This window comes from Saimiri boliviensis, chromosome 17 (genome assembly GCF_048565385.1).
Source record: "Saimiri boliviensis isolate mSaiBol1 chromosome 17, mSaiBol1.pri, whole genome shotgun sequence".
Classification (NCBI taxonomy): domain Eukaryota; kingdom Metazoa; phylum Chordata; class Mammalia; order Primates; family Cebidae; genus Saimiri; species Saimiri boliviensis.
The window spans coordinates 19469597-19484563 of NC_133465.1; the positions used below are offsets into that span (position 1 = coordinate 19469597).

At 42.0% G+C, this 14967-nt stretch overlaps 1 protein-coding gene across 8 annotated transcripts in view; it reads left to right on the top strand.

Annotated features, from left to right (window-relative positions):
* The window catches only part of SPECC1 (sperm antigen with calponin homology and coiled-coil domains 1), a 326271-nt gene that overhangs the window by 249182 nt on the left and 62122 nt on the right, over positions 1–14967 (top strand). For all 8 annotated transcript variants that reach the window (XM_039476154.2, XM_074388311.1, XM_074388314.1 and 5 more), the window contains 3 exons: positions 331–412; positions 4314–4470; positions 7026–7128. In XM_039476154.2, coding sequence (XP_039332088.1) covers positions 331–412; positions 4314–4470; positions 7026–7128 — 342 coding nt within the window. The remainder of the gene's footprint in view (positions 1–330; positions 413–4313; positions 4471–7025; positions 7129–14967) is intronic.

Here is a 14967-nt window from a genome sequence, read left to right on the forward strand (position 1 = left end):
TTACACACGTCCTTGAATATACGTAGAACATTACAGGAAAGATACTCACAAAGCCAATGAATAATGATTACCCTTGAAGAGAAGAACTAGGGGATGGGAAGGAAAAGGAGACTTTCTCTTTGCTATTTGTCCTTTTTATTGCTTTTGAGGATGGTGTCTATTTGCATGTATTGCCTGTTCAAATAAATGGGTTAATTATAAACCCCCCTGCTTATTCCACTGTGTTTAAGAACTATTTCACACCCACCCATGCACGCACACACATACCTGTGTTTGTTCTATTCTTGACGTTATGAGCTCACCATGCTGGTGTTCCCCTGCTTTTTACAGAGGCATTCAACTTATAGCAGTGTGCGGCCAGCCAGCAGAGGGGTGACTCAACGCTTGGACCTTCCTGACCTTCCTCTCTCAGGTAAATTATGTAAACATGAAGATCTGTTTACTTATCTTTCCATGCAGTTAACTTTTCTTCATTTCTTTGCGTGAAACTGAGCCTAGAAAAATAATCAGTGGCATTTCTTGCAGGTGATTTCAACCCCCAAATAATTTATGTGTCATGGATGTTAGATGCAGCAGTGCAGCTGATGAAAGGAGAAAGTGTCTGTCTCCTGCCAGCTGCACTTCTCAGTGCCCTTGTGCTAGGGAGACAGGCCCAACTTTGCTGGGTTTTTTTTTTTCTTTTTTTAGAGACGTGGTCTTGCTTTGTTGCCCAGTCTGGTCTCAAACTCCTGGCCTCAACTGATCCTCCTGCCTCAGCCTCCCACAGTGCTGGGATTATAGGTGTGAGCCACTGTGCCTAGCTGGTTGTTTTTTAAGTGAATCTCAAGAGCGTATTTTCTAATCTTTCAAAAGTAACTAATTTAAGGGGAAAAATCTTACCTGATTTTGAATTTGTCTTCTACTTCTGCAGTTCTCAAAAGTTACCTCTTTAAAGGTATTTGTCTTTTGGTGCAGTCCGCTTCCTGTTGGTACACCGTGTGTGTGTGTGTGTGTGTGTGTGTGTGTGTGTGTGTGTGTTTGTGTATTTTTGTTTGTTTGTTTTGTTTTAACTCAAATTTTGGTTGTAACGTGGAGGTTGCATTCAGTAGTCCCCACCCATCATCACATTTGGGTTTGCACTACATCTCCTGTGTCACAGGCTGATGTGAAGCAGCCGTCAAGAGGGGACCCAGAAACAGGGACATGTGGGTTTGAGTCTCATCACTGCTGCTCAGCCTGGCTTTGGCCCCATCACCCCACCTCTCTGTGCTTTTGTCTCCTCATCTCTAAAATGGAAATAATCCTGTCCACCTCAGTGGATCATATCAAGGATTGAGTTAGCACATTAAAGTGCCTAGAACATGCTGGGCTCATGGTGAGTGCTGTGGAAGTGTTTGCTGTGCACATCTCACCTGTTCTTCTTTGCTGACCCAGTTTACCTGCCCAGAACTAAAAGGACAACAGCACTTGAGCCTAGTGGGAAGTTCAGGTTGTCCAGAATTTGGGCCTTAGAACCTATGTATGTGTCTATACCGTCACTGTTAGGAAATAAAAAAGTAAAAAAGAGCCAGGCGCGGTGACTCAAGCCTGTAATCGCAGCACTTTGGGAGGCCGAGGCGGGTGGATCACGAGGTCAAGAGATCGAGACCATCCTGGTCAACATGGTGAAACCCCGTCTCTACTAATAATACAAAAATTAGCTGGGCATGGTGGCGCACGCCTGTAGTCCCAGCTACTAGGGAGGCTGAGGCAGGAGAATTGCTTGAACCCAGGGGGCGGAGGTTGCAGTGAACCGAGATCGTGCCATTGCACTCCAGCCTGGGTAACAAGAGCAAAACCCCGTCTCAAAAAAAAAAAAAAAAAAAAAAAGTAAAAAAGAACACTAAATGAACTGTTTATGGGTGGGTGCCGGTAGGAAGGATAGAAAGCCAAAAGTCTGCATCACATGGACAGAAATCCTTTGGTTTCTAAGCATAAAATAAAATTTCTACAACTGTACTTCCTTTAGATCTTGGTCAAGAACAAACTGGCTTGTTCTTAAAATAGTTGTTTCTGTAAAGGAACTTTCCCCTCTGAACAGTTTTCTTTGCTTTTTGATGGAATTAAATAAAGATTTTAGAGTGGGTAAACACTGACACTTGAGAATTTGAAGATAATCTCAGTCCATTCCTTGAATTTTACATGGGAGAGATTCAAGCCCTACAGAGATTGAGTGACTTATTAAGGCTGCAGTGATTTTGGGTGGCTCTCCTGCCAGGAAGTCTCCTGATTCTTTCTCCCATGTGCTTCTTGGTGCTGAGGCTGGTGATTGCACTGAGTGATAGCTTTCTAAAGAAGTGATGATAGTTTATGTGGGACTCCAAGTCATGATAATGACTTCCCAGCAGGAGGAAATGAAAACCAAAGGCCAGTGTAAAGTCAAGAGTGTAAGAACAAACAGATGGAGTTTAGTGGAGGTAGAGAAATGAGAGAGTCTACGCTGCAGGAGACCAGGCCTGAGTGTCCTGTGCTGGGAGGAGAGTGGAGGAGGCCAAAGCAGAGCAGGAAGCCCACTTGGCTTACAGTCGCCACTGTGTAGCACAGAAGAGGGAATAACTAGATTATATGCAGAGTGCTAAGTGTGGGATTTTTTTTAAATTGTGACTAAAAGACACAATATAACATTTACCATCTCAACTGTTTTTTAAGTGTACTAGGTAAGCCTTTGGTAGATAATATTTGTCTTCTCTGTTCCACTAACCTTAATGTTCCCTGTTGTGTAGAGACACCATTCTTTTTGGTTTTCTTTGAGACAGTCTTGCTCTCACATAGGCGGGAGTGCCATGGCATTATCATAGCTCACTACAGCCTCAAACTTCTGGTCTCAAGTGATCCTCCTGCTTCAGCTTTCAAGTGGCCGGGACTAGAGGTGCATGTCACCATGTCTGGCTAATTACAAAAAAATTTTGAGGGGGTAGAGACAGGGTCTTACAAATTTGTCCAGGCTGGCCTTGAACTCCTGGCCTCAAGCAGTCCACCTGCCTTGGCCTCCCAAAGCACTGGGATTATAGGCATAAGCCACCATGACTGTCCAAGAAACCATTATTTTAGTTGGCAAGATACATACTGAACTTGAAACCACAACAGCTATTGCTCTGAAGTTAATACCTCATTGACAGCCCTCCCTACTTTGCCCCCACCAGGCACCTGTCTGCTTGGATGATTCTATTTACTGTTATTACAGCTAAGGATCGCAGTGACAATTACTTGCTTCTGGCAATCTCCAGAAATTGCTTGTCAACATTGAGGTCATTGGAAGCTGCAGAAACCAAAGATTAATGTGCTGTTCTTGTTGTTCTCTTTAGTGATATAAATACTGGTTTTCTCTGCTATTTAGAGCTGACTAGCCTCACTCCCAACTTTACTGCCCCTAATTGAGGCTGTGAGCTGTAGAAGGATTGTTTTCTTCTGTGACTATTCGCAGGTCATAGGGACAACTGTGGGGTCATCCTGGTCCCTGGCCTGCTGTGTAGCTTTGAACAAGGCACTTAATTCTCTGAGCTCCAGTTGCCTCTATAAATATAAACTAGACAACCTTGAAAAGTTTCTTCTGTTCCATTCTTTTATGATCCTTTAGGAAATATCATCTGGCTAGACATGGTGGTACACTCTTCTGTAGTCTCAGCTACTTGGGAGGCTGAGGCAGAAGATTGCTATAGGAGGTCGAGTCCAACTCCAGCCTGGGCAACACAGCAAGACCCTGTCTCTAAAAGAGAAAAAGAAAAAGGAATATCATCTGGAGGATTCAGTCCATTTCATTACCTGTTTTGACGCAGACTAATATGACAGCAGAAAGGAGCCTTGAAAGAATGATTTTTACTTCTTTTTTGGCAAGCCAGACCCTGTGGCTAGAATGGTCTTTTCTGTTGTAAAACAGTTTTTTTTGGTTACCAGCTTCTTGTTTGCCTGTGATCTGATCATATAAGGCATTTTTCTGCCACTCTCAGATGTCTGTCAATTAAAACAAAAGATATTACCTGGGGACAGGGCTGGCTTTGTTGGCACTTGCACAAGGCCCTTAGAAGAGCACGTGCTTGGTGTAATACTCTGATGACATCGTCTTGAAGTTCACAGTAATTTTTGAACAAGAGGTTAATCCGGCGCTAGAGCCTATAAATGATGTCATGGTCCTGCCAGGAGAATCCACATCCCTATTGCATTTTTATTACTTCAGAAACTATATTTATGTTTGTACTTGAGGATAAAATGAGAACTGTATTATATTTGAGAAGAAATATGATGGCAGTCAAGAGCTGGTGCTTCAGGAATGGGTGATTATGTGGTTGTTCCCACAGATATTCTAAAGGGAAGGACTGAGGCCCTGAAGCCGGACCCCCACCTCCGTAAGAGTCCTTCACTGGAGTCACTGAGCAGACCCCCATCTCTGGGCTTTGGGGACACGAGACTGCTGAGCTCTTCCACCAGGGCATGGAAACCACAAAGCAAACTCAGGTATCATGTTTGAAACAATAAGAAATCAGAAAAACATCGGGCTGATCACCTTTTATTCTTGCTGTTTGTCCCCATGACCAATTTACTTCTACAAATAATTCCTGCATGAACATGACTAAGACACTGTGCCTGCCCTTGGTGAGTCTAAAAGGAGGACACTGGACAGCAGTAGTATGCAAAATGGAATTAAGGGCTGTAAAAAACAATACTGCATAAGCAAAGTCTTGAGAGGTTGTTAGTTGGATCAAGAAGTCTAGAGAGAAGTGGCATTTCTGCCAAGGGCTCTAAAGGTACCATTACAAGCATGCTGTGGAGCAGTGTTCAGGGAATGTGGGTGGTATTGTGTGTCTGGACTAGACTGTGTGCTTCCTGAGGGCAGGGACCCTGCCATACATATGCATAACAAGCTCCCTGTCAGTATTTGTTGGGTCGATGGATAGGTGACTAGGACATTCCAGCTGGAAGGCAGGTTGGAGCCATATTGTAATTAATCTTCCTTGCTAAGGAAGAGGTTTATGCATTATTTTGGTAAAGCACTGGGGAACCACCAAGTTTGTGGGATTTTGTTTCAGATTTTGAGATTGTACAGTAAGATTGGACCTGCATTTTAAGGATTCATCAGAAAACAGTGGCATGTAAAGATTATAGAGGCATTTTGAAATCAGTGTTTAAGAAGGACTTTCACAAGGATGTGAAGGAGGGGTTGGCAGAGGGAGAGGATGGCACGACCAGCAGAGTGGTCACTAAGAACTGGTCTTTGCTTCCACACCTCTGTCACCTCCTCCCTTTTCAGTGCACCTGGTCATCCAGGCCACAGCAAGCCTCTTTGAGCTGCTGCTTCTCTTTCTTATGTCTTCCCTGCTTCTCTGTGTTGGTTAATCTTCTGAAGCACTGAGCACAACCTGCTGCAGATCTCACAAAAATCTCGCATGACTCTGTCATCCACACTCCTAATCCTGGTCTTCTAGATGCCTCACAACTTAGCACCACCCCACCCACCTTCCAGAATGGCTCTGTTCCTCCCTCCACCTGAGCCTGTTTTAGTCCCTGCCTTTGTAATGTCACATGAGGATTTCTGATTGCAAGTCTTTGTGTATAAGGTTTTAGCCTGAACCATTTTTCTTTTGTCCTTTCATACTGTAAATACTGCTTCTCCTTCAAGGTCAAACCTTTCATGAAGTTGTACCTAATAACTGGCACATTGAGATATCCCTTCTCTGACTTTGGTGTCTACACTGTTTTGGGCGTTTAGTTTCTGTACTGCTTTGCAGTGTGGAACAGTGTTGCACAGTACATGCCATTGTCTCCATTTATGCTATAATTTAGTGGACAGTAAATGTTCAGCTTACATTCTGGTATCTCTTCCAGCCCCTTGCATTGTGCAACACACATAGTATTTCACTTAGTAAAACTTAAGAATTGAGTAGATGTATCAATATACAAAATTGGCTACTTTAGGAGTAATAGCTTTTTAATAAATATTATAATTACAAATATGGATATCATAGAAGGATTTATGAAAGTCTGAATTAGTTCAGGTCTTGTTACACCTTTGGGTATAACATTTATTTGAATCCAAATAGATGAAGTTGTGTGTTTTGGAGGTGTAATGTAGAGCCCCAGATATTACATATTGTCCTGTTTAAATACGTACAAGCAATTCATGTAATTGAAAGAGGTTTTAAGGACCAGAATTAGTGCTATTTTGAATTGCCCTTTTCTTTATGCCAGAAATGCATACAAAAGGCTATGTGTATATGAATATGCTATTCATAATTGATATTTTACCTTTCATAATGAAAAGTTAAATTAGTAAAATTCTTGTTTCAATTTTACATTTATGTTATTGAGATAAACAATGGCAGGATAGCTGGTGTTTTTAATATGCCCTTCCAATCTACCTTTAAAATTTTATTTTTTGGAGATGGGGTCTTGCTCTGTTGCCCAAGCTATAGTGAGGTGGCACAATCATAGTGCACTACAACCCTAAACTCCTGGTCTCAAGCAATCCTCCTGCCTTAGCCTCCTGAGTAGCTGTAATTACAGGTGCACACCATTATGCTCGGCTAATTATTTTATTTTTTATTTTTTTAAAGATGGGGTTTCACTATGTTGCTCAGGCTGGTCTTGAACTCCTGGGCTGAAGCAATCTTCCTGCCTTGGCTCCTAAAGTTCTGGGATTATAGATGTGAGCCACTGCTCCCAGACAATCTACCTGTTACATGTTATTTAGATACTGGTTTAGTCTTGCAAGATGTAGGGTGTGTTTTGTTTAGGTATCTTTAATTCAAATAATATTGTACTTAAGTAAACAAAGAGAAGACTAGATGGATGAGCAACAGATGGATTTTAAAACAAAATGTAACACAACTCTCCTTAGATTTATGATAGGAAGCACAATTTAATTTTTATTTTATACAGTGAGATATAAAATAGTAATGTGACTAATTCGGCTAGTAGACTTCTGCTTTTCTAGTAGGTATTTATGTTTTGTATATTTGAGGATTCTAAATATTAGCATCTTCTCCTAACTACGTGCCCTTTTTTCTAACCAGTGTGGAAAGAAAAGACCCTCTGGCGGCCTTGGCCCGGGAATATGGCGGTTCCAAGCGCAATGCTCTACTGAAATGGTGCCAGAAAAAGACACAGGGTTATGCGGTAAGGGACATCAACCAACATCCGGCCCCAGGCAGTAGTATCCCTGTGCCAGTACATGTTCTATGTGTGCCTGTGCTTGGTAGGCCGATAGGTGTGTAATTATCATCTTTCTGTTCTCCTAGGCAAGGCTGCCAGGGAGGGTTTGATATCTGGGCACTGCCCAAAGGCACCCAGACAGAGAGGCAAATGCAACTGAAAAACAGTCTGCACTCCACCCACCAAACGTATGGCTGCATGCAAAGCTGCATCTCCTGCAGGAAAGGGGACCTTTTTCTTTGCTTAGAGTGTTACTGGCCGCAGGTTCTTGGGCTCTCGGTGCAATAGAAATTGTCATGAGGCCAAAAGAGTTTTCCCAACAAGGCTTTATTGGAGCTTATGCCCAGGCATGAGGGAGGAAGCACAGGAGAGGGAGGATTCTCTGACTGACTCCCTGAAATGAGCTTGTAGGGATTTTTTTATTAAGAAGGAATTGATATCAAGGTAGGGAATGTGGGCTGGGCTGGGTAGAGCAAGTGAGGGGTAGGGGATGTGGGTCAGCTTATCTGCTGACGATGGTTGTCTTGAGTAATGAGCTAGCTGGTGTTCTGGTCGGTGGCAGCAAGGCTGTACATCAGTTGTTTAGCATTCCTTCCTGAGGTGGGACATTGGCAATTTTGGTTGGATATTTTGGATTTCCTAGGGTTAGTTTCTGGAATTCCGTAAGTAAAAGAATTAAACATTCTTTTATTCTTTTAAACATTATGAGAGTACAGAAAAACAATGTGGTTATTTTCTTTGTGTGACTTCAGGTATGTCGGTGATGTAGTGGTGTGGGTTTTGTGATCAGTGGGAATGCAAGAAATAATGCTGTAGTGGGGGTGAGCTGAAGCTAAGCCCAGTCCCTGCACTGTCTCAGAAATTGGTTGATGTATTCCTGGTGGATACATACTTAAGAATGGAACTCCTAGGCCATAAGGTGTGCATACAATCTAGTGGATGGTGCCAAACAGATGACTGAAGTGATTGTACACTTTCTGTCCCTCCAGCAATCTATGAGAGATTTATTTCTCTGCATTCTTATCAGCACTTAGTATTGTCAGTCTTTTTACTCAAGGGCATATGGGTAATGTATAGTAAGTAGTGTCTCATTATGGTTTTTATTTACATGTTCCTGTTGACTGGGGAGGCTGAGCACCTTTTCATATGCAAACTGGCCGTGTGGATAGTCCCTTTTGGGATGCACCTGCTCAGGTCTTTTGCACATTTTGTTGTTTTGGGGGAGTGGCTCTGTAAGCCAAATATGAACTTTTGCTCCTTTTAAAAAATTTTTACTTTAAGTTGTGGGATACATGTACAGAATGTGAAGGTTTGTTACATAGGTATACACATGCCATGGTGGTTTACTGGACCCATCAATCCATCACCTACATTAGGTATTCTCCTAATGCTATCCCTCCCCTAGGCCTCCACCCACTGACAGGCCCCAGTGTATGATGTGTTCTCATTATTCAGCTCCCACTTATGAGTGAGAATATGCAGTGTTTGGTTTTCTGTTCCTGTGTTAGTTTGCTGAGAATGATGGTTTTCAGCTTCAGCTCTGTCCCTGCAAAGGACATGAACTCGTCCTTTTTTATGGCTGCATAGTATTCCATCGTGTATATATGCCACATTTTCTTTATCCAGTCTATCACTGATGGGCATTTGGGTTGGTGCCAACTCATTGCTATTGTGAACAGGGCTATAATAAACATGCATGCATGTGTCTTTATAGAACGATTTATAATCCTTTGGGTATATGCCCAGTAATGGGATTGCTGGGTCAAATGGTATTTCTACTTCTAGATCCTTGAGGAACTACTACACTGTCTTCCACAATTTTTGAACTAATTTACACTCCCACCAACAGTGTAAAAGTGTTCCTGTTTCTCCACATCATCTCCAGCATCTGTTGTCTCCACTTTTTAATGATCGTCACCCTAACTGGCGTGAGATGGTATCTGAATGTGGTTTTGATTTGCATTTCTCTAATGACCAGTGATGATAAGCATTTTTTCATGTTTCTTGGCCACATAAATGTCTTCTTTTGGAAAGTGTTCATATCTTTTGCCCATTTTATGATGGGGTTGTTTGTTTTTTTCTTGTATATTTTAGTTCTTTGTAGATTCTGGATATTAGCCCTATGTCAGATGGGTAGATTGCTGACATTTTTTCCCATTCTGTGGCTTGCCAGTTTACTCTAATGATTGTTTCTTTTGCTGTGCAGAAGCTCTTAAGTTTAATTAGATCCCATTTGTCTATTTTGGCTTTTGTTGCCATTACTTTTGGTGTTTTAGTGATGAAGTCCTTGCCTGTGCCTGTGTCCTGAATGATACTGCCTAGGTTTTCTTCTAGGGTTTTTATGGTGTTAGTTCTTATGTTTAAATCTTTAATCCATCTTGAGTTAATTTTTGTATACGGTGTAAAGGAGGGGTCCAGTTTCAGCTTTCTGCATATAGCTAGCCAGTTTTCCCAACACCATTTATTAAATAGGGGATCCTTTCCCCATTACTTGTTTTTGTTAGGTTTGTCAAAGATCAGATGGTTGTAGATGTGTGGTGTTACTTCCAAGGCCTCTGTTCTGTTCCATTGGTCTGTATCTCTGTTTTGGTACCAGTACTATGCTGTTTTGATTACTATAGCTTTGTAGTATAGTTTGAAGTCAAGTAGCATGATGCCTCCAGCTTTGTTGTTTTTGCTTAGTATTGTCTTGGCTATGTGGGCTCTTTGTTCCATATGAAGTTTAAGGTGGTTTTTTCCAGTTTTGTAAAGAAGGTCACTGGTAGCTTGATGGAGATAGCATTGAATCTATAAATTACTTTGGGCACTATGGCCATTTTCATGATATTGATTCTTTTTTTTTAATTAATTTTTTTTTTTTTTTTTGAGACGGAGTTTCACTCTTGTTACCCAGGCTGGAGTGCAATGGCGCGATCTCAGCTCACCGCAACCTCCGCCTCCTGGGTTCAGGCAATTCTCCTGCCTCAGCCTCCTGAGTAGCTGGGATTACAGGTACGCACCATCATGCCCAGCTAATTTTTTGTATTTTTAGTAGAGACGGGGTTTCACCATGTTGACCGGGATGTTCTCCATCTCTCGACCTCGTGATCCACCCACCTCAGCCTCCCAAAGTGCTGGGATTACAGGCTTGAGCCACCGTGCCCGGCTCATGATATTGATTCTTACCAACCATGAGCATGAAATGTTTTTCCATCTCATTGTGTGCTCTCTTATTTCCCTAAGCAGTGGTTTGTAGTTCTCCTTGAAGAGGTTCTTCACGTCCTCTGTTATTTGTATTCCTAGGTATTTTATTCTGTTTGTAGCAATTGTGAATGAGAGTTTGCTCGTGATTTGGCTCTCTGTTTGTCTGTTACTGGTGTATAGGAATGCTTGTGATTTTTGCACATTGATTTTGTATCCTGAGACTTTGCTGAAGTTGCTTATCATCTAAAGGAGATTTTGGGCTGAGAAGATGGATTTTTCTAAATATACAATCATGTCATCTGCAAACAGAGACAATTTAACTTCCTCTCTTCCTATTCAGATACCCTTTATTTCTTTCTCTTCCCTGATTGTCCTGAACAGAACTTCAAATACTATGTTTAATAGGAGTGGTGAGAGAGGAGAGGGCATCCTTGTCTTGTGCTGGTTTTCAAAGGGAATGCTTCCAGCTTTTGCTCATTCAGTATGATATTGGCTGGGGGTTTGTCATAAATAGCTCCTACTATTTTGAGATACGTTCCATCAATACTTAATTTATTGGGAGTTTTTAGCATGAGGGGGTGTTGAATTTTATTGAAGGCCTTTTCTGCATCTTTTGAAATAATCATGATTTTTGTCATTGGTTCTGTTTATGTGATGGATTCTGTTTATTGATTTGTATATATTGAACCAGCTTTGCATCCCAGGGATGAAGCTGACTTTATTGTGGTGGATAAGGCTTTTGATGTGCTGCTGGATTCAGTTTGCCAGTATTTTATTGAGGATCTTCTTATTAATGTTCATCAGGGATATTGGCCTGAAATTTTTGTTTTTAGTTGTTTCTCTGCCAGGTTTTGGTATCAGGATAATGCTGGCCTCATAAAATGAGTTAGGGAGGAGTCCCTCTTTTTCTATTGTTTGCAATAGTTTCGAAAGGTATGGTACTACTCCTCTTTGTACCTCTGGTATAATTCGGCTGTGAATCCATCAGGTCCTGGGCTTTTTTTTTTTTTTTTGGTAGGCTATTAATTACTGCCTCAATCAGAACTTGTTATTGATCTGTTTAGGGATTTTACTTCTTCCTGGTTTAGTCTTGGTAGGGTTTATGTGTTCAGGAATTTATCCATTTCTTCTAGATTTTCTAGTTTATTTGCATAGAAGTATTTATAGTATTCTCTGATGGTAGTTTGTATTTCTGTGGAAGCAATGGTGTTATCCCCTTTATCATTTTTTAATTGTGTCTATATGATTCTTCTCTCTTTTCTTCTTTATTATTGTGGCTAGTGGTCTATCTATTTTGTTAATCTTTTCAAAAAACCAGCTCCTGGATTCATTGATTTTTTTTTTTTTTTGAAGGGTTTCTCTTGTCTCTATCTCCTTCAGTTCTGCTCTTAGTTGTTTCTTGTCTTCTGCTAGCTTTTGAATTTGTTCTTGCTTCTCTAGTTCTTTTAACTGTGATGTTAAGGTGTCAATTTTAGATCTTTCTTGCTTTCCACTGTGGGCATATAATGCTATAAATTTTCCTCTGAACACTGCTTTAGCTCTGTCCCAGAGATTCTGGTACGTTGTGTCTTTGTTCTCATTGGTTTCAAAGAACTTATTTATTTCTGCCTTAATTTCATTATTTACCCAGTAGTCAATCAGGAGTAGGATGTTCAGTTTCCATGTAGTTGTGTGGTTTTTAATGAGTTTCTTAATCATGAGTTCTAATTTGATTGCACTGTCGTCTGAGGGACTGTTTGTTATGATTTCCGTTCTTTTGCATTTGCTGGGGAGTGTTTTACTTTCAATTATATGGTCAATTTTAGAATAAGTGCAATGTGGTGCTGAGAGGAATATATCTTCTGTTGATGCGTGGTAGAGAGTTCTGTAGATGTCTATTAGGTCCGCTTGGTCCAGAACTGAGTTCAAGTCCTGAGTATCCTTGTTAATGTTCTGGCTCATTGATCTGTCTAGCATTGACAGTGGGGTGTTAAAGTCTCCTGCTATTATTGTATGGGAGTCTAAATCTCTTTGTAGGTCATTAAGAACTTGCTTTATGTATCTGGGTGCTCCTGTATCGGGTGCATATATATTTAGGATTGTTCGCTCTGGTAAATATTCCTCTATCCCTTTATTTTGAGCCTGTGTGTTTCTTTGCATGTGAGATGGGTCTCCTGAATACAGCACACAGGGGGGTCTTGACTCTTTATCCAATTTGCCAGTCTGTGTCTTTTAATTGGGTCATTTAGCTTATTTACATTTAAGGTTAATATTTTTATGTGTGAATTTGATCCTGTCATTATGATGCTAGCTGGTTATTTTGCCTGTTAATTGATGCAGTTTCTTCATAGTGTTGATAGTCTTTACATTTTGGTGTGGTTTTGCAGTGGCTGGTATTGGTTTTTCCTTTCCATGTTTAGTGCTGCCTTCAGGAGCTCTTGTAAGGCAGGCCTGGTCTTGACAAAATCTCTCAGCATTTGCTTGTCTGTAATGGATTTTATTTCTCCTTCGCTTATTAAGCTTAGTTCGGCTGGATGTGAAGTTCTGGGTTGAAAATTCTCTTCTTTAAGAATGTTAAATATTGGAACCCACTCTTTTTTGGCTTGTAGGGTTTCTGCAGGGAGAGCTGCTGTTAGTCTGATGGGTTTCTCTTTGTGGGTAACATGACCTTTCTCTGGCTGCACCTAACATTTTTTCCTTCATTTCAACCTAGGTGAATCTGATGATTTTGTGTCTTGGAGTTGTTCTTCTCAGGGAGTATCTCAATTTGAATGTTGGCCTGTCTTGCTAGGTTGGGGAAGTTCTCCTGCATAGTCTCCTGAAGAGTGTTTTCCAACTCTGTTCCACTCTCCCCATCACTTTCAGGTACGCCAATCAAAGGCAGGTTTGGTCTTTTCACATAGTACCATATTTATTGGAAACTTTGTTCGTTCCTTTTCATACTTTTTTCTCTAATCTTTCCTTTATGTTTATTTCAGTAAGTTGATCTTCAATCTCTGATATCCTTTCTTTTGCTTGATTGATTCAGCTATCGATACTTTTATATGTTTCATGAACTTCTTGTGCTGTTTTTCAGCTTCATCAGGTCATTTGTATTCTTCTCTAAACTGGTTATTTTAGTTAGCAGTTCCCCTAACCTTTTTTCAAGGTTCTTAGCTTCCTTGCATTGGGCTAGAAATGCTCCTTTAGCTCAGAGGATTTTATTACCTACCTTCTGAAGCCTACTTCTGTCATATCATCAAACTCATTCTCCATCCAGTGTTGTTCCCTTGCTGATGAGGAGTTGTGATCCTTTGGAGGAGAAGAGGCATTCTGGCTTTTGGCATTTTTTAGCATTTTTGCACTTGTTTGTCCTCATCTTTGTGGATTAATCTACCTTTGATCTTTGATATTGTTGACCTTCAGATGGTGTGTTTGTGTGGACATATTTTTTGTTGATGTTGATGCTGTTCCTTTCTGTTTGTTGGTTTTCCTTCTAACAGTCAGGCCTCCCCTACTGCATGTCTGGTAGAGTTTGTTGGAGGTCCACTCCAGACCCTGTTTGCCTGGGTATCACCAGCAGAGGCTGCAGAACAGCAAAGATTGCTGCCTATTCCTTCCTCTGGAAGCTTTGTCCTAGAGGGGCACCTGCCAGATGCCAGCTGGAGCTCTCCTGTATGAGATATCTGTTGACCTCTGCTGGGAGGTGTCTCCCAGTCAAGAGGCAGAGAGGTCAGGGACCCACTTGAGGAGGCAGTCAATTTCTTAGCAGAGCTCAAACGCTCTGCTAGGATATCCACTACTCTCTTCAGAGACAGCAGGCAAGAACATTTAAATCTGCTGAAGCCGTGCCCCCAGCTACCCTTTCCCTTAGGTGCTCTGTCCCAAGGAGATGGGAATCTTATCTACAGTCCCTTGACTGGGGCTGCTGCCTTTCTTTCAGAGATGTCCTGCCCAGAGAGGAGGAATCTAGAGAGGCAGTCTGGCTACAGCGGCTTTGTAGTGGGCTCTGCCCAATTCAAACTTCCCAGTGGCTTTGTTTACCCTGTGAGAGGAAAACTGCCTACTCAAGCCTCAGTAATGACAGGCACTGCTCCCCCAACCAAGCTCAAGCATCCCAGGTTGACTTCAGACTGCTGTGCTGGTAGTGAGAATTTCAAGCCAGTGGTTCTTAGCTTGCTGGGCTCTGTGGGGAGTGGGATCTGCTGAGCTAGACTACTTGGCTCCCTGGCTTCACCTCCCTTTCCAGGGGAGTGAATGGTTCTGTCTAACTGGCATTCCAGGCATCACTGGGGTATGAATAAAAACTCCTGCGGCTGGCTTGGTGTCTGCCCGAATGGCCTCCCAGTTTTGTGCTTGAAACCCAGGGCCCTGTTGGTGTATGCACCCGAGGGAGTCTCCTGGTCTGCAGGTTGTGAAGACCATGGGAAAAGCACAGTAGCTTGGCCAGATAGCACCATCCCTCATTGCACAGTCCCTCATGGCTTCCCTTGGCTGGGAAGGGAGTTCCCCAGCCCCTTGTGCTTCCCTGGTGAGGTGACACCCCACCCTGCTTCGGTTTGCCCTTTGTGGGCTGTATCCAGATGAGCTGGGTACCTAAGTTGGAAATGCAGAAATCACCTCAGACCCCTGTTTGTTCTTCCTGCTACCCTGTCCACTCTG